The 20,949-nt window shown below is 27.1% G+C and overlaps 1 protein-coding gene across 3 annotated transcripts in view; it reads left to right on the top strand.

Annotated features, from left to right (window-relative positions):
• fw (CUB and Sushi multiple domains furrowed) overlaps positions 1 to 20,949 on the top strand; it is a 75,934-nt gene that overhangs the window by 30,968 nt on the left and 24,017 nt on the right. For all 3 annotated transcript variants that reach the window (XM_076415819.1, XM_076415821.1, XM_076415820.1), the window contains exon 2: positions 4,567 to 4,743. In XM_076415819.1, coding sequence (XP_076271934.1) covers positions 4,567 to 4,743 — 177 coding nt within the window. The remainder of the gene's footprint in view (positions 1 to 4,566; positions 4,744 to 20,949) is intronic.

Genomic DNA, 20,949 nt, shown 5'->3' with positions numbered 1-20,949 from the left:
TTATAATCCCTGTAATTTTCATTAACCTGTCATTATTTGAACGAAAATGACAATAGAAAACTTGAAAATGCAAGAAATTGCAAATTTTCACGACTATATACATGGAAAAAGTGCAAAATAAATTCACCTCTCCGATAACAATGAAACTCTCAAAATATATTTATTTTGGGCTGAAAGAAACGAAAATCTATGTTAAAATGCTTTAGATTTTATAGTTTTTAAGAAAAGTGATATAAACAGAATTCAACCCATTTTTTGAAAATACAGTTTTCCTTGTATAAATTAAAAACTAAAGGCTGTATAAAATTTATTATACCACCATTCGATTCAACATAAAATTCTTTATAATCCCTGTAATTTTCATTAACCTGTCATTATTTGAACGAAAATGACAATAGAAAACTTGAAAATGGCAAAAAATTGCAAATTTTCACGACTATATACATGGAAAAAGTGCAAAATAAATTCACCTCTCCGATAACAATGAAACTCTCAAAATATATTTATTTTGGATTGAAAGAAACGAAAATCTATGTTAAAATGCTTTAAATTTTATAGTTTTTAAGAAAAGTGATATAAACAGAATTCAACCGATTTTTTGAAAATACAGTTTTCCTTGTATAAATTAAAAACTAAAGGCTGTATAAAATTTATTATACCACCATTCGATTCAACATAAAATTCTTTATAATCCCTGTAATTTTCATTAACTTGTCATTATTTGAACGAAAATGACAACAGAAAACTTGAAAATGGCAAAAAATTGCAAATTTTCACGACTATATACATGGAAAAAGTGCAAAATAAATTCACCTCTCCGATAACAATGAAACTCTCAAAATATATTTATTTTGGATTGAAAGAAACGAAAATCTATGTTAAAATGCTTTAAATTTTATAGTTTTTAAGAAAAGTGATATAAACAGAATTCAACCGATTTTTTGAAAATACAGTTTTCCTTGTATAAATTAAAAACTAAAGGCTGTATAAAATTTATTATACCACCATTCGATTCAACATAAAATTCTTTATAATCCCTGTAATTTTCATTAACCTGTAATTATTTGAACGGAAATGACAATGGAAAACTTGAAAATGGCAAAAAATTGCAAATTTTTACGACTATATACATGGAAAAAGTGCAAAATAAATTGACCTCTCCGATGACAATAAAATTCTCAAAATACATTTATTTTGAGATGAAAGAAATGAAAATCTATGTTAAAATGCTTTAAATTTTATAGTTTTTAAGAAAAGTGATATAAACAGAATTCAACCGATTTTTTGAAAATACAGTTTTCCTTGTATAAATTAAAAACTAAGGGTTGTATAAAATTTATTATACCACCATTCGATTCAACATAAAATTCTTTATAATCCCTGTAATTTTCATTAACCTGTCATTATTTGAACGAAAATGACAATAGAAAACTTGAAAATGGCAAAAAATTGCAAATTTTCACGACTATATACATGGAAAAAGTGCAAAATAAATTAACTTCTCCGATAACAATGAAACTCTCAAAATATATTTATTTTGGGGTGAAAGAATCGAAAATCAATATTAAAATGCTTTAGATTTTATAGTTTTTAAAATATGTGATATAAACAGACATCCCCTCTTTTTTGGAAAATACACGTTTCGTTGTATAACTTAAAAACCAAAGGTTGTATATAATATATTATAATACCATTCGATTCAACGTATAATTCTTTATAATCCTTGTAATTTTCTTTAACATGTGATTATTTTAACAGAAATGGCAACAAAACTGTTTTTTTGTCAAAACGTTCGAATTTGTTTTGCCGAAACTTATGACGTTTTAAAATCCTTTAAAATTAAATGCCATTTTAATGTTTCAGTATACGGTAAAAGCACTGAGTGATTAGAATGTTAAATTAGCTTTCACCGGAGATATTCCGCGTTAGGCGTCATCGAAACTGATAAAACCAGGAGACGTAGAAAGCCGATGTTACGAACGTTTCTGGTAGGAAAATGTTTTGGCGATGGCTCCAGTAGTCAATTATCAGACCTTTAAATTAATTTTAAAGGATTTACCGATTAACCGGATTATCAGATGGTGGTGTTACTGTATATTAAATGCATACGACATGAAGTGCGTACGATGGTTGTTCGATAGCTAAATATATATCCAATAGCCAGTCCATTTTTTTGTACTTCAGCTAGAGTTCAGTATACAAACAACCATTTTTTCAAAAAAATATTTTGTCAAAAATGTACTGAGCGAAATGCTGATATGTTTATGTAATTAAAAGTATGATACTTAATAATAAAATATTTCTAATCGATGGTATTACTTTGATTAAGCTGCTGTCATAGTTAAAAGAGATTTTAAGTTAAAATGTTTGTTATTAACTGCAACTCGGAGTTGCTATATCTATGAAAATTTCCCTATTTTAGGGAAATTTGATCTTAAGCATTATAATTATTTCTCATTGTTAACTTTCTTTTATCTTCTCCATCAACTGAAAATGTGTGCATCGAACTGATAATTTGAGTATTGGAAAGAGAGAAAAGTCAGCCAGAGCCACATGAATTGCATTGTTCAATGGCTAAATATATATCCAATAGCCAGTGCATTTTTCTGTACTTCAACTTGAGTTCAATGTGGTTCAAAAACATTTTGTCAAAAATATACGGAGAAGAATGGTGAAATTTATATGTAATAATAAGTATGATATTTAATAATAAAATATTTCTAATCGATGGTATTACTTTTATTAAGCTACTGTCATAGTTACAGTGGATTTTAAGTTAAAAGGCTTGTTATAAACTGCAAATCGCAGTTGCCACATCTATGAAAATTTCTCTATTTTAGGGAAATTTGATCTTATGCAGTATATTTATTTCTCTTTATGAATTTCCTTTTTATCTTCTCCATCAACTGAAAGTGTGTGCATCGAAGTGGTAATTTGAGTGTTGGAAAGAGAAAATAGTCAGCCAAAGTCACATGAAGTGCATACGATGATTATTCGATGGTTAGAGTTCTTCACATTTTTTCTTAACATATGGATTCTGCCTGAGTTTAAAATCAAAAGTCATGCCAAGAAATTTGTCTGTATTTCCATACAGAACTAGTTGCTAATTGATCTATACTGGCTTGTACTTGATTCTTTTGTTGGTGGAATCAATATGCACTGAGTTATTTTGATTCATTTTAATGAGTAATTTTTCTGTGGAGAATTGTTCTTGAGTAATAGCTGTTCATAATTTTTTGGTTGATTCACTGTTATCTCCAATGGCTAGGATTGCAGTGTCATCTGTAAATATAGCGACAACATTTCATTGAATGTAGGCAAGTCCAAAATGTACAGCAGATAAAGGACTGGTCCCAATAAACTTCCCTGTGGCACACCTGCCTGTTTTCATTATTGTGTGTTTACTAGAAATACTACAAAAAATATGAGGATGGGATAAAGAAAAATATGTCAAACAAGAACTTCAAGAACCATATAAATAAACATTGCCATAAAAAAGAACAAACTCGTCTAGATCAAACTCAGCCAATATAAGTAAAACTAAACGAAAAAGCCACCACTATATATGAAACTATGATCCTTACTACAATTTTTGCTACTATTCTTGATCCACACACTCCATTAATGAATTGGCTCCCTCTACCTCTACCTTTCGATTAATATATTGTACATTTAATAGCTTAAAATGAATGTATTTTTTAGCTGAAGGAAATCTCAGTCAATACACCGTTATTTTTACAAAACAATAGTTTATTTACCTGTACTCTTATATACTAACGCTTTGTATTTTCCTTGTCATTAGATCATTAGTGTGTCGTTAATAGTTTTATATTTTATTTATTTGATCCAGGCCTACTTTTGTTAGCAAATTTAATTATTTCAAAGTATCACTATACACTGTTCTTACATCCTAGCAAAATGCTGTCTAATTTCTTCTTCTCTGATTCTCTGAACTTCACATTCTTCGACTTTGATTCCCAACAAATTCTATCTACTACTATTTATCTTACCTATAAAATAAAGTTTAAATCATTACTAAAATATATTGTGATTAAAATAAATGTCTAATTATTACCAGTTACTACAATTTTTGCTATTATTCTTAATAGACAAACCTCATTCTTCTCTGTTCTTGTTATCATTAAATTTTGGCTTATGTTGATACCTATTCGATGTCGTTGAAGATGATGTGTTATAAATTTGGCAGCTAACATTCCAACTATAAATAAAAATTGTTATATATTTTAAAACCAATGTATGTTAAACCACCAAGAATAACACAACATTTTGATTATTATTACTAGAGAACTATTAATGTAACAGAAAATCTAAATATTCTAGATTTTGTTGTTGTTTTGACTTGACCGATCGACTCAAAAAGAATGTACCTCCATTACGAAAGGAAGACAATATAGTTTATTTTTTCTATGGTTTACTCTATGCAGGAGAGTGTACTTGCGCCAAATCCGGAGATGTTGTGGAGTAATGTATTCTTACAGCCTAAGGACAGAACAAGAACGTCAGACTTTGTGTTATATTGTATTAATAATTCTTATTTCGTTACAGATATCAAATGTGGTCATCCACCGATCCCGCTCAATGCACGGATGACCTTGAGTGCGCCAGGTCTAACGCCGGGTACCACCGCTTCGTACAGGTGCGACGAAGGTTACGAAACGTTCGGCAACACCCAGATATCGTGCTCTCCCTCTGGTCAATGGGCTGGTGAACTACCATTTTGCGGTAAGAAATTCCGTTCTTTACATCGTTAGGTGAATGCAAGGGCTGAAAAGTCCCCGGTTTAATTAATACGACGTTTCTTGAGTTGATATCAACGTATTAAGGGGCTATTCCTATCTAGAGGTACACATTTTGGGCCTTTTTATAAGTTCAGCAAAGAAAACGAACAATATTTTTCAGAAATTTTAGTAATATCTCAAGAATGTACAAAAAAACGAAGATTTAGAAGGTTATAGATTGGTAAAGGTAAAACTCTTATAATAGCATTCGATTGAACGTACAATTCTTTTTATTTTGTGCAATTTTCATTAATCTGTCGTTACTTGAATGGAAATGGCAGCATTAAAGTTGAAAATGGCAAAAAATCGCAAATTTTCACGACTATATATATGGAAAAAGTGCAAAAAAAATTCACCTCTCCAATAACAATAAAACTCTGAAAATATGTTTATTTTGGGGTGATAGAAATGAAAATCTATGTTAAAATGCTTTAGATTTTATAGTTTTTAAGATATGTGATATAAACAGCACTCAACCGATTTTTTGAAAATACAGTTTTCCCTGTATAAATTAAAAACTAAAGGCTGTATACAAATTATTATACCACCATTCGATTCAACTTTAAATTCTTTATAATCCCTGTAATTTTCATTAACCTGTCATTATTTGAACCGAAATGACAATAGATAACTTGAAAATGGCAAAAAATCGCAAATTTTCACGACTATATACATGGAAAAGTGCAAAAAAAAATTCGCCTCTCCAATAACAATAAAACTCTGAAAATATGTTTATTTTGGGGTGATAGAAATGAAAATCTATGTTAAAATGCTTAAGATTTTATAGTTTTTAAGACTTGTGATATAAACAGCACTCAACCGATTTTTTGAAAATACAGTTTTCCCTGTATAAATTAAAAACTAAAGGCTGTATACAAATTATTATACCACCATTCGATTCAACTTTAAATTCTTTATAATCCCTGTTATTTTCATTAACCTGTCATTATTTGAACCGAAATGACAATAGATAACTTGAAAATGGCAAAAAATCGCAAATTTTCACGACTATATACATGGAAAAAGTGCAAAAAAAAATTCGCCTCTCCAATAACAATAAAACTCTGAAAATATGTTTATTTTGGGGTGATAGAAATGAAAATCTATGTTAAAATGCTTAAGATTTTATAGTTTTTAAGACATGTGATATAAACAGCACTCAACCGATTTTTTGAAAATACAGTTTTCCCTGTATAAATTAAAAACTAAAGGCTGTATACAAATTATTATACCACCATTCGATTCAACCTTAAATTCTTTATAATCCCTGTAATTTTCATTAACCTGTCATTATTTGAACCGAAATGACAATAGATAACTTGAAAATGGCAAAAAATCGCAAATTTTCACGACTATATATATGGAAAGAGTGCAAAAAAAATTCACCTCTCCAATAACAATAAAACTCTGAAAATATGTTTATTTTGGGGTGATAGAAATGAAAATCTATGTTAAAATGCTTTAGATTTTATAGTTTTTAAGATATGTGATATAAACAACATTCAACCGATTTTTTGAAAATACAGTTTTCTTTATATAAATTAAAAACTAAACGTTGTATACAAGTTATTGTACCACCGTTCGATTCAACATTAAATTCTTTATAATCCCTGTAATTTTCATTAACCTGTCATTACTTGAACCGAAATGACAATAGAAAACTTGAAAATGGCAAAAAATCGCAAATTTTCACGACTATATACATGGAAAAAGTGCAAAAAAAATTCACCTCTCCGATAACGATAAAACTCTGAAAATATGTTTATTTTGGGGTGAAAGAAATGAAAATCTATGTTAAAATGCTTTAGATTTTATAGTTTTTAAGATATGGATATAAACAACAATCAACCGATTTTTTGAAAATACAGTTTTCTTTCTATACATTAAAAACTAAACGTTGTATACAAATTATTGTACCACCATTCGATTCAGCTTTAAATTCTTTATAATCCCTGTAATTTTCATTAACCTGTCATTATTTGAACCGAAATGACAATAGAACACTTGAAAATGGCAAAAAATCGCAAATTTTCACGACTATATTACATGGAAAAGTGCAAAAAAAATTCACCTCTCCGATAACGATAAAACTCTGAAAATATGTTTATTTTGGTGTGAAAGAAATGAAAATCTATGTTAAAATGCTTTAGATTTTATAGTTTTTAAGATATGGATATAAACAACAATCAACCGATTTTTTGAAAATACAGTTTTCTTTCTATAAATTAAAAACTAAACGTTGTATACAAATTGTTGTACCACCATTCGATTCAACCTTAAATTCTTTATAATCCCTGTAATTTTCATTAACCTGTCATTATTTGAACCGAAATGACAATAGATAACTTGAAAATGGCAAAAAATCGCAAATTTTCACGACTATATATATGGAAAGAGTGCAAAAAAAATTCACCTCTCCAATAACAATAAAACTCTGAAAATATGTTTATTTTGGGGTGATAGAAATGAAAATCTATGTTAAAATGCTTTAGATTTTATAGTTTTTAAGATATGTGATATAAACAACATTCAACCGATTTTTTGAAAATACAGTTTTCTTTATATAAATTAAAAACTAAACGTTGTATACAAATTATTGTACCACCGTTCGATTCAACATTAAATTCTTTATAATCCCTGTAATTTTCATTAACCTGTCATTATTTGAACCGAAATGACAATAGAAAACTTGAAAATGGCAAAAAATCGCAAATTTTCACGACTATATACATGGAAAAAGTGCAAAAAAAATTCACCTCTCCGATAACGATAAAACTCTGAAAATATGTTTATTTTGGGGTGAAAGAAATGAAAATCTATGTTAAAATGCTTTAGATTTTATAGTTTTTAAGATATGGATATAAACAACAATCAACCGATTTTTTGAAAATACAGTTTTCTTTCTATACATTAAAAACTAAACGTTGTATACAAATTATTGTACCACCATTCGATTCAGCTTTAAATTCTTTATAATCCCTGTAATTTTCATTAACCTGTCATTATTTGAACCGAAATGACAATAGAAAACTTGAAAATGGCAAAAAATCGCAAATTTTCACGACTATATTACATGGAAAAGTGCAAAAAAAATTCACCTCTCCGATAACGATAAAACTCTGAAAATATGTTTATTTTGGTGTGAAAGAAATGAAAATCTATGTTAAAATGCTTTAGATTTTATAGTTTTTAAGATATGGATATAAACAACAATCAACCGATTTTTTGAAAATACAGTTTTCTTTCTATACATTAAAAACTAAACGTTGTATACAAATTGTTGTACCACCGTTCGATTCAACTTTAAATTCTTTATAATCCCTGTAATTTTCATTAACCTGTCATTACTTGAACCGAAATGACAATAGAACACTTGAAAATGGCAAAAAATCGCAAATTTTCACGACTATATTACATGGAAAAGTGCAAAAAAAATTCACCTCTCCGATAACGATAAAACTCTGAAAATATGTTTATTTTGGTGTGAAAGAAATGAAAATCTATGTTAAAATGCTTTAGATTTTATAGTTTTTAAGATATGGATATAAACAACAATCAACCGATTTTTTGAAAATACAGTTTTCTTTCTATAAATTAAAAACTAAACGTTGTATACAAATTGTTGTACCACCATTCGATTCAACCTTAAATTCTTTATAATCCCTGTAATTTTCATTAACCTGTCATTATTTGAACCGAAATGACAATAGATAACTTGAAAATGGCAAAAAATCGCAAATTTTCACGACTATATATATGGAAAGAGTGCAAAAAAAATTCACCTCTCCAATAACAATAAAACTCTGAAAATATGTTTATTTTGGGGTGATAGAAATGAAAATCTATGTTAAAATGCTTTAGATTTTATAGTTTTTAAGATATGTGATATAAACAACATTCAACCGATTTTTTGAAAATACAGTTTTCTTTATATAAATTAAAAACTAAACGTTGTATACAAATTATTGTACCACCGTTCGATTCAACATTAAATTCTTTATAATCCCTGTAATTTTCATTAACCTGTCATTATTTGAACCGAAATGACAATAGAAAACTTGAAAATGGCAAAAAATCGCAAATTTTCACGACTATATACATGGAAAAAGTGCAAAAAAAATTCACCTCTCCGATAACGATAAAACTCTGAAAATATGTTTATTTTGGGGTGAAAGAAATGAAAATCTATGTTAAAACGCTTTAGATTTTATAGTTTTTAAGATATGGATATAAACAACAATCAACCGATTTTTTGAAAATACAGTTTTCTTTCTATACATTAAAAACTAAACGTTGTATACAAATTATTGTACCACCATTCGATTCAGCTTTAAATTCTTTATAATCCCTGTAATTTTCATTAACCTGTCATTATTTGAACCGAAATGACAATAGAAAACTTGAAAATGGCAAAAAATCGCAAATTTTCACGACTATATTACATGGAAAAGTGCAAAAAAAATTCACCTCTCCGATAACGATAAAACTCTGAAAATATGTTTATTTTGGTGTGAAAGAAATGAAAATCTATGTTAAAATGCTTTAGATTTTATAGTTTTTAAGATATGGATATAAACAACAATCAACCGATTTTTTGAAAATACAGTTTTCTTTCTATAAATTAAAAACTAAACGTTGTATACAAATTGTTGTACCACCGTTCGATTCAGCTTTAAATTCTTTATAATCCCTGTAATTTTCATTAACCTGTCATTATTTGAACCGAAATGACAATAGAAAACTTGAAAATGGCAAAAAATCACAAATTTTCACGACTATATACATGGAAAAAGTGCAAAAAAAATTCACCTCTCCGATAACGATAAAACTCTGAAAATATGTTTATTTTGGGGTGAAAGAAATGAAAATCTATGTTAAAATGCTTTAGATTTTATAGTTTTTAAGATATGGATATAAACAACAATCAACCGATTTTTTGAAAATACAGTTTTCTTTCTATACATTAAAAACTGAACGTTGTATACAAATTATTGTACCACCATTCGATTCAGCTTTAAATTCTTTATAATCCCTGTAATTTTCATTAACCTGTCATTATTTGAACCGAAATGACAATAGAACACTTGAAAATGGCAAAAAATCGCAAATTTTCACGACTATATTACATGGAAAAGTGCAGAAAAAATTCACCTCTCCGATAACGATAAAACTCTGAAAATATGTTTATTTTGGTGTGAAAGAAATGAAAATCTATGTTAAAATGCTTTAGATTTTATAGTTTTTAAGATATGGATATAAACAACAATCAACCGATTTTTTGAAAATACAGTTTTCTTTCTATAAATTAAAAACTAAACGTTGTATACAAATTGTTGTACCACCATTCGATTCAACCTTAAATTCTTTATAATCCCTGTAATTTTCATTAACCTGTCATTATTTGAACCGAAATGACAATAGATAACTTGAAAATGGCAAAAAATCGCAAATTTTCACGACTATATATATGGAAAGAGTGCAAAAAAAATTCACCTCTCCAATAACAATAAAACTCTGAAAATATGTTTATTTTGGGGTGATAGAAATGAAAATCTATGTTAAAATGCTTTAGATTTTATAGTTTTTAAGATATGTGATATAAACAACATTCAACCGATTTTTTGAAAATACAGTTTTCTTTATATAAATTAAAAACTAAACGTTGTATACAAATTATTGTACCACCGTTCGATTCAACATTAAATTCTTTATAATCCCTGTAATTTTCATTAACCTGTCATTATTTGAACCGAAATGACAATAGAAAACTTGAAAATGGCAAAAAATCGCAAATTTTCACGACTATATACATGGAAAAAGTGCAAAAAAAATTCACCTCTCCGATAACGATAAAACTCTGAAAATATGTTTATTTTTTTGGTGAAAGAAATGAAAATCTATGTTAAAACGCTTTAGATTTTATAGTTTTTAAGATATGGATATAAACAACAATCAACCGATTTTTTGAAAATACAGTTTTCTTTCTATACATTAAAAACTAAACGTTGTATACAAATTATTGTACCACCATTCGATTCAGCTTTAAATTCTTTATAATCCCTGTAATTTTCATTAACCTGTCATTATTTGAACCGAAATGACAATAGAAAACTTGAAAATGGCAAAAAATCGCAAATTTTCACGACTATATTACATGGAAAAGTGCAAAAAAAATTCACCTCTCCGATAACGATAAAACTCTGAAAATATGTTTATTTTGGTGTGAAAGAAATGAAAATCTATGTTAAAATGCTTTAGATTTTATAGTTTTTAAGATATGGATATAAACAACAATCAACCGATTTTTTGAAAATACAGTTTTCTTTCTATAAATTAAAAACTAAACGTTGTATACAAATTGTTGTACCACCGTTCGATTCAGCTTTAAATTCTTTATAATCCCTGTAATTTTCATTAACCTGTCATTATTTGAACCAAAATGACAATAGAAAACTTGAAAATGGCAAAAAATCACAAATTTTCACGACTATATACATGGAAAAAGTGCAAAAAAAATTCACCTCTCCGATAACGATAAAACTCTCAAAATATGTTTATTTTGGGGCGAAGGAAATGAAAATCTATGTTAAAATGCTTAAGATTTTATAGTTTTTAAGATGTGTGACATAAACAGAAATCCACTCATTTTTTGAAAATTTACTTTTCACTGCATAACTTAACAACTAAACGCCATATGAAAATAATTATACTACCATTCGATTCAACGTAAAATAATTTATAGACTCTGTAATTTTCATTATCCTATAATTATTTGAACAGAAATGACAATAGAAAACTTGAAAATGGCAAAAAATTGCAAATTTTCACGACTATATACATGGGAAAAGTGCAAAAAAAATTCACCTCTCCGATAACAATAAAACTCTCAAAATATGTTTATTTTGGGGTGAAGGAAATGAAAATCTATGTTAAAATGCTTTAGATATTATAGTTTTTAAGATATGTGATATAAACAACATTCAACCGATTTTTTGAAAATACAGTTTTCTTTATATAAATTAAAAACTAAACGTTGTATACAAATTATTGTACCACCGTTCGATTCAACTTTAAATTCTTTATAATCCCTGTAATTTTCATTAACCTGTCATTATTTGAACCGAAATGACAATAGAAAACTTGAAAATGGCAAAAAATCGCAAATTTTCACGACTATATACATGGAAAAAGTGCAAAAAAAATTCACCTCTCTGATAACGATAAAACTCTGAAAATATGTTTATTTTGGGGTGAAAGAAATGAAAATCTATGTTAATATGCTTTAGATTTTATAGTTTTTAAGATATGGATATAAACAACAATCAACCGATTTTTTGAAAATACAGTTTTCTTTCTATAAATTAAAAACTAAACGTTGTATACAAATTATTGTACCACCATTCGATTCAGCTTTAAATTCTTTATAATCCCTGTAATTTTCATTAACCTGTCATTATTTGAACCGAAATGACAATAGAAAACTTGAAAATGGCAAAAAATCGCAAATTTTCACGACTATATACATGGAAAAAGTGCAAAAAAAATTCACCTCTCCGATAACGATAAAACTCTGAAAATATGTTTATTTTGGGGTGAAAGAAATGAAAATCTATGTTAAAATGCTTTAGATTTTATAGTTTTTAAGATATGGATATAAGCAACAATCAACCGATTTTTTGAAAATACAGTTTTCTTTCTATAAATTAAAAACTAAACGTTGTATACAAATTATTGTACCACCATTCGATTCAGCTTTAAATTCTTTATAATCCCTGTAATTTTCATTAACCTGTCATTATTTGAACCGAAATGACAATAGAAAACTTGAAAATGGTAAAAAATCGCAAATTTTCACGACTATATACATGGAAAAAGTGCAAAAAAAATTCACCTCTCCGATAACGATAAAACTCTGAAAATATGTTTATTTTGGGGTGAAAGAAATGAAAATCTATGTTAAAATGCTTTAGATTTTATAGTTTTTAAGATATGTGATATAAACAACAATCAACCGATTTTTTGAAAATACAGTTTTCTTTCTATAAATTAAAAACTAAACGTTGTATACAAATTATTGTACCACCGTTCGATTCAACTTTAAATTCTTTATAATTCCTGTAATTTTCATTAACCTGTCATTATTTGAACCGAAATGACAATAGAAAACTTGAAAATGGCAAAAAATCGCAAATTTTCACGACTATATACATGGAAAAAGTGCAAAAAAAATTCACCTCTCCGATAACGATAAAACTCTGAAAATATGTTTATTTTGGGGTGAAAGAAATGAAAATCTATGTTAAAATGCTTTAGATTTTATAGTTTTTAAGATATGTGATATAAACAACAACCAACCGATTTTTTGAAAATACAGTTTTCTTTCTATAAATTAAAAACTAAACGTTGTATACAAATTATTGTACCACCGTTCGATTCAACTTTAAATTCTTTATAATCCCTGTAATTTTCATTAACCTGTCATTATTTGAACCGAAATGACAATAGAAAACTTGAAAATGGCAAAAAATCGCAAATTTTCACGACTATATACATGGAAAAAGTGCAAAAAAAATTCACCTCTCTGATAACGATAAAACTCTGAAAATATGTTTATTTTGGGGTGAAAGAAATGAAAATCTATGTTAATATGCTTTAGATTTTATAGTTTTTAAGATATGGATATAAACAACAATCAACCGATTTTTTGAAAATACAGTTTTCTTTCTATAAATTAAAAACTAAACGTTGTATACAAATTATTGTACCACCGTTCGATTCAACTTTAAATTCTTTATAATCCCTGTAATTTTCATTAACCTGTCATTATTTGAACCGAAATGACAATAGAAAACTTGAAAATGGTAAAAAATCGCAAATTTTCACGACTATATACATGGAAAAAGTGCAAAAAAAATTCACCTCTCCGATAACGATAAAACTCTGAAAATATGTTTATTTTGGGGTGAAAGAAATGAAAATCTATGTTAAAATGCTTTAGATTTTATAGTTTTTAAGATATGTGATATAAACAACAATCAACCGATTTTTTGAAAATACAGTTTTCTTTCTATAAATTAAAAACTAAACGTTGTATACAAATTATTGTACCACCGTTCGATTCAACTTTAAATTCTTTATAATTCCTGTAATTTTCATTAACCTGTCATTATTTGAACCGAAATGACAATAGAAAACTTGAAAATGGCAAAAAATCGCAAATTTTCACGACTATATACATGGAAAAAGTGCAAAAAAAATTCACCTCTCCGATAACGATAAAACTCTGAAAATATGTTTATTTTGGGGTGAAAGAAATGAAAATCTATGTTAAAATGCTTTAGATTTTATAGTTTTTAAGATATGTGATATAAACAACAACCAACCGATTTTTTGAAAATACAGTTTTCTTTCTATAAATTAAAAACTAAACGTTGTATACAAATTATTGTACCACCGTTCGATTCAACTTTAAATTCTTTATAATCCCTGTAATTTTCATTAACCTGTCATTATTTGAACCGAAATGACAATAGAAAACTTGAAAATGGCAAAAAATCGCAAATTTTCACGACTATATACATGGAAAAAGTGCAAAAAAAATTCACCTCTCTGATAACGATAAAACTCTGAAAATATGTTTATTTTGGGGTGAAAGAAATGAAAATCTATGTTAATATGCTTTAGATTTTATAGTTTTTAAGATATGGATATAAACAACAATCAACCGATTTTTTGAAAATACAGTTTTCTTTCTATAAATTAAAAACTAAACGTTGTATACAAATTATTGTACCACCGTTCGATTCAACTTTAAATTCTTTATAATCCCTGTAATTTTCATTAACCTGTCATTATTTGAACCGAAATGACAATAGAAAACTTGAAAATGGCAAAAAATCGCAAATTTTCACGACTATATACATGGAAAAAGTGCAAAAAAAATTCACCTCTCCGATAACGATAAAACTCTGAAAATATGTTTATTTTGGGGTGAAAGAAATGAAAATCTATGTTAAAATGCTTTAGATTTTATAGTTTTTAAGATATGTGATATAAACAACAATCAACCGATTTTTTGAAAATACAGTTTTCTTTCTATAAATTAAAAACTAAACGTTGTATACAAATTATTGTACCACCGTTCGATTCAACTTTAAATTCTTTATAATCCCTGTAATTTTCATTAACCTGTCATTATTTGAACCGAAATGACAATAGAAAACTTGAAAATGGCAAAAAATCGCAAATTTTCACGACTATATTACATGGAAAAGTGCAAAAAAAATTCACCTCTCCGATAACGATAAAACTCTGAAAATATGTTTATTTTGGGGTGAAAGAAATGAAAATCTATGTTAAAATGCTTTAGATTTTATAGTTTTTAAGATATGTGATATAAACAACAATCAACCGATTTTTTGAAAATACAGTTTTCTTTCTATAAATTAAAAACTAAACGTTGTATACAAATTATTGTACCACCGTTCGATTCAACTTTAAATTCTTTATAATTCCTGTAATTTTCATTAACCTGTCATTATTTGAACCGAAATGACAATAGAAAACTTGAAAATGGCAAAAAATCGCAAATTTTCACGACTATATACATGGAAAAAGTGCAAAAAAAATTCACCTCTCCGATAACGATAAAACTCTGAAAATATGTTTATTTTGGGGTGAAAGAAATGAAAATCTATGTTAAAATGCTTTAGATTTTATAGTTTTTAAGATATGTGATATAAACAACAACCAACCGATTTTTTGAAAATACAGTTTTCTTTCTATAAATTAAAAACTAAACGTTGTATACAAATTATTGTACCACCGTTCGATTCAACTTTAAATTCTTTATAATCCCTGTAATTTTCATTAACCTGTCATTATTTGAACCGAAATGACAATAGAAAACTTGAAAATGGCAAAAAATCGCAAATTTTCACGACTATATACATGGAAAAAGTGCAAAAAAAATTCACCTCTCCGATAACGATAAAACTCTGAAAATATGTTTATTTTGGGGTGAAAGAAATGAAAATCTATGTTAAAATGCTTTAGATTTTATAGTTTTTAAGATATGTGATATAAACAACAATCAACCGATTTTTTGAAAATACAGTTTTCTTTCTATAAATTAAAAACTAAACGTTGTATACAAATTATTGTACCACCGTTCGATTCAACTTTAAATTCTTTATAATCCCTGTAATTTTCATTAACCTGCCATTATTTGAACCGAAATGACAATAGAAAACTTGAAAATGGCAAAAAATCGCAAATTTTCACGACTATATTACATGGAAAAGTGCAAAAAAAATTCACCTCTCCGATAACGATAAAACTCTGAAAATATGTTTATTTTGGGGTGAAAGAAATGAAAATCTATGTTAAAATGCTTTAGATTTTATAGTTTTTAAGATATGTGATATAAACAACATTCAACCGATTTTTTGAAAATACAGTTTTCTTTCTATAAATTAAAAACTAAACGTTGTATACAAATTATTGTACCACCGTTCGATTCAACTTTAAATTCTTTATAATTCCTGTAATTTTCATTAACCTGTCATTATTTGAACCGAAATGACAATAGAAAACTTGAAAATGGCAAAAAATCGCAAATTTTCACGACTATATACATGGAAAAAGTGCAAAAAAAATTCATCTCTCCGATAACGATAAAACTCTGAAAATATGTTTATTTTGGGGTGAAAGAAATGAAAATCTATGTTAAAATGCTTTAGATTTTATAGTTTTTAAGATATGTGATATAAACAACAATCAACCGATTTTTTGAAAATACAGTTTTCTTTCTATAAATTAAAAACTAAACGTTGTATACAAATTATTGTACCACCGTTCGATTCAACTTTAAATTCTTTATAATCCCTGTAATTTTCATTAACCTGTCATTATTTGAACCGAAATGACAATAGAAAACTTGAAAATGGCAAAAAATCGCAAATTTTCACGACTATATACATGGAAAAAGTGCAAAAAAAATTCACCTCTCCGATAACGATAAAACTCTGAAAATATGTTTATTTTGGGGTGAAAGAAATGAAAATCTATGTTAAAATGCTTTAGATTTTATAGTTTTTAAGATATGTGATATAAACAACAATCAACCGATTTTTTGAAAATACAGTTTTCTTTCTATAAATTAAAAACTAAACGTTGTATACAAATTATTGTACCACCGTTCGATTCAACTTTAAATTCTTTATAATCCCTGTAATTTTCATTAACCTGTCATTATTTGAACCGAAATGACAATAGAAAACTTGAAAATGGCAAAAAATCGCAAATTTTCACGACTATATACATGGAAAAAGTGCAAAAAAAATTCACCTCTCCGATAACGATAAAACTCTGAAAATATGTTTATTTTGGGGTGAAAGAAATGAAAATCTATGTTAAAATGCTTTAGATTTTATAGTTTTTAAGATATGTGATATAAACAACAATCAACCGATTTTTTGAAAATACAGTTTTCTTTCTATAAATTAAAAACTAAACGTTGTATACAAATTATTGTACCACCGTTCGATTCAACTTTAAATTCTTTATAATCCCTGTAATTTTCATTAACCTGTCATTATTTGAACCGAAATGACAATAGAAAACTTGAAAATGGCAAAAAATCGCAAATTTTCACGACTATATACATGGAAAAAGTGCAAAAAAAATTCACCTCTCCGATAACGATAAAACTCTGAAAATATGTTTATTTTGGGGTGAAAGAAATGAAAATCTATGTTAAAATGCTTTAGATTTTATAGTTTTTAAGATATGTGATATAAACAACAATCAACCGATTTTTTGAAAATACAGTTTTCTTTCTATAAATTAAAAACTAAACGTTGTATACAAATTATTGTACCACCGTTCGATTCAACTTTAAATTCTTTATAATCCCTGTAATTTTCATTAACCTGTCATTATTTGAACCGAAATAACAATAGAAAACTTGAAAATGGCAAAAAATCGCAAATTTTCACGACTATATACATGGAAAAAGTGCACAAAAAATTCACCTCTCCGATAACGATAAAACTCTGAAAATATGTTTATTTTGGGGTGAAAGAAATGAAAATCTATGTTAAAATGCTTTAGATTTTATAGTTTTTAAGATATGTGATATAAACAACAATCAACCGATTTTTTGAAAATACAGTTTTCTTTCTATAAATTAAAAACTAAACGTTGTATACAAATTATTGTACCACCGTTCGATTCAACTTTAAATTCTTTATAATCCCTGTAATTTTCATTAACCTGTCATTATTTGAACCGAAATGACAATAGAAAACTTGAAAATGGCAAAAAATCGCAAATTTTCACGACTATATACATGGAAAAAGTGCAAAAAAAATTCACCTCTCCGATAACGATAAAACTCTGAAAATATGTTTATTTTGGGGTGAAAGAAATGAAAATCTATGTTAAAATGCTTTAGATTTTATAGTTTTTAAGATATGTGATATAAACAACAATCAACCGATTTTTTGAAAATACAGTTTTCTTTCTATAAATTAAAAACTAAACGTTGTATACAAATTATTGTACCACCGTTCGATTCAACTTTAAATTCTTTATAATCCCTGTAATTTTCATTAACCTGTCATTATTTGAACCGAAATGACAATAGAAAACTTGAAAATGGCAAAAAATCGCAAATTTTCACGACTATATACATGGAAAAAGTGCAAAAAAAATTCACCTCTCCGATAACGATAAAACTCTGAAAATATGTTTATTTTGGGGTGAAAGAAATGAAAATCTATGTTAAAATGCTTTAGATTTTATAGTTTTTAAGATATGTGATATAAACAACAATCAACCGATTTTTTGAAAATACAGTTTTCTTTCTATAAATTAAAAACTAAACGTTGTATACAAATTATTGTACCACCGTTCGATTCAACTTTAAATTCTTTATAATTCCTGTAATTTTCATTAACCTGTCATTATTTGAACCGAAATGACAATAGAAAACTTGAAAATGGCAAAAAATCGCAAATTTTCACGACTATATACATGGAAAAAGTGCAAAAAAAATTCACCTCTCCGATAACGATAAAACTCTGAAAATATGTTTATTTTGGGGTGAAAGAAATGAAAATCTATGTTAAAATGCTTTAGATTTTATAGTTTTTAAGATATGTGATATAAACAACAATCAACCGATTTTTTGAAAATACAGTTTTCTTTCTATAAATTAAAAACTAAACGTTGTATACAAATTATTGTACCACCGTTCGATTCAACTTTAAATTCTTTATAATTCCTGTAATTTTCATTAACCTGTCATTATTTGAACCGAAATGACAATAGAAAACTTGAAAATGGCAAAAAATCGCAAATTTTCACGACTATATACATGGAAAAAGTGCAAAAAAAATTCACCTCTCCGATAACGATAAAACTCTGAAAATATGTTTATTTTGGGGTGAAAGAAATGAAAATCTATGTTAAAATGCTTTAGATTTTATAGTTTTTAAGATATGGATATAAACAACAATCAACCGATTTTTTGAAAATACAGTTTTCTTTCTGTAAATTAAAAACTAAACGTTGTATACAAATTATTGTACCACCGTTCGATTCAACTTTAAATTCTTTATAATCCCTGTAATTTTCATTAACCTGTCATTATTTGAACCGAAATGACAATAGAAAACTTGAAAATGGCAAAAAATCGCAAATTTTCACGACTATATACATGGAAAAGGTGTAAAAAAAATTCACCTCTCCGATAACGATAAAACTCTGAAAATATGTTTATTTTGGGGTGAAAGAAATGAAAATCTATGTTAAAATGCTTTAGATTTTATAGTTTTTAAGATATGGATATAAACAACAATCAACCGATTTTTTGAAAATACAGTTTTCTTTCTGTAAATTAAAAACTAAACGTTGTATACAAATTATTGTACCACCATTCGATTCAGCTTTAAATTCTTTATAATCCCTGTAATTTTCATTAACCTGTCATTATTTGAACCGAAATGACAATAGAAAACTTGAAAATGGCAAAAAATCGCAAATTTTCACGACTATATACATGGAAAAAGTGTAAAAAAAATTCACCTCTCCGATAACGATAAAACTCTGAAAATATGTTTATTTTGGGGTGAAAGAAATGAAAATCTATGTTAAAATGCTTTAGATTTTATAGTTTTTAAGATATGGATATAAACAACAATCAACCGATTTTTTGAAAATACAGTTTTCTTTCTTTAAATTAAAAACTAAACGTTGTATACAAATTATTGTACCACCATTCGATTCAGCTTTAAATTCTTTATAATCCCTGTAATTTTCATTAACCTGTCATTATTTGAACCGAAATGACAATAGAAAACTTGAAAATGGCAAAAAATCGCAAATTTTCACGACTATATACATGGAAAAAGTGTAAAAAAAATTCACCTCTCCGATAACGATAAAACTCTGAAAATATGTTTATTTTGGGGTGAAAGAAATGAAAATCTATGTTAAAATGCTTTAGATTTTATAGTTTTTAAGATATGGATATAAACAACAATCAACCGATTTTTTGAAAATACAGTTTTCTTTCTGTAAATTAAAAACTAAACGTTGTATACAAATTATTGTACCACCGTTCGATTCAACTTTAAATTCTTTATAATCCCTGTAATTTTCATTAACCTGTCATTATTTGAACCGATATGACAATAGAAAACTTGAAAATGGCAAAAAATCGCAAATTTTCACGACTATATACATGGAAAAAGTGTAAAAAAAATTCACCTCTCCGATAACGATAAAACTCTGAAAATATGTTTATTTTGGGGTGAAAGAAATGAAAATCTATGTTAAAATGCTTTAGATTTTATAGTTTTTAAGATATGGATATAAACAACAATCAACCGATTTTTTGAAAATACAGTTTTCTTTCTGTAAATTAAAAACTAAACGTTGTATACAAATTATTGTACCACCGTTCGATTCAACTTTAAATTCTTTATAATCCCTGTAATTTTCATTAACCTGTCATTATTTGAACCGAAATGACAATAGAAAACTTGAAAATGGCAAAAAATCGCAAATTTTCACGACTATATACATGGAAAAAGTGTAAAAAAAATTCACCTCTCCGATAACGATAAAACTCTGAAAATATGTT

The sequence above is a fragment of the Rhynchophorus ferrugineus genome, unplaced genomic scaffold, assembly GCF_030347505.1.
Source record: "Rhynchophorus ferrugineus isolate W39M unplaced genomic scaffold, kcgeb_rfMv2 rfM10, whole genome shotgun sequence".
Classification (NCBI taxonomy): domain Eukaryota; kingdom Metazoa; phylum Arthropoda; class Insecta; order Coleoptera; family Curculionidae; genus Rhynchophorus; species Rhynchophorus ferrugineus.
The sequence above is the reverse complement of the archived record's forward strand: the minus strand, read 5'-3'. Positions and strand labels throughout refer to the sequence as shown.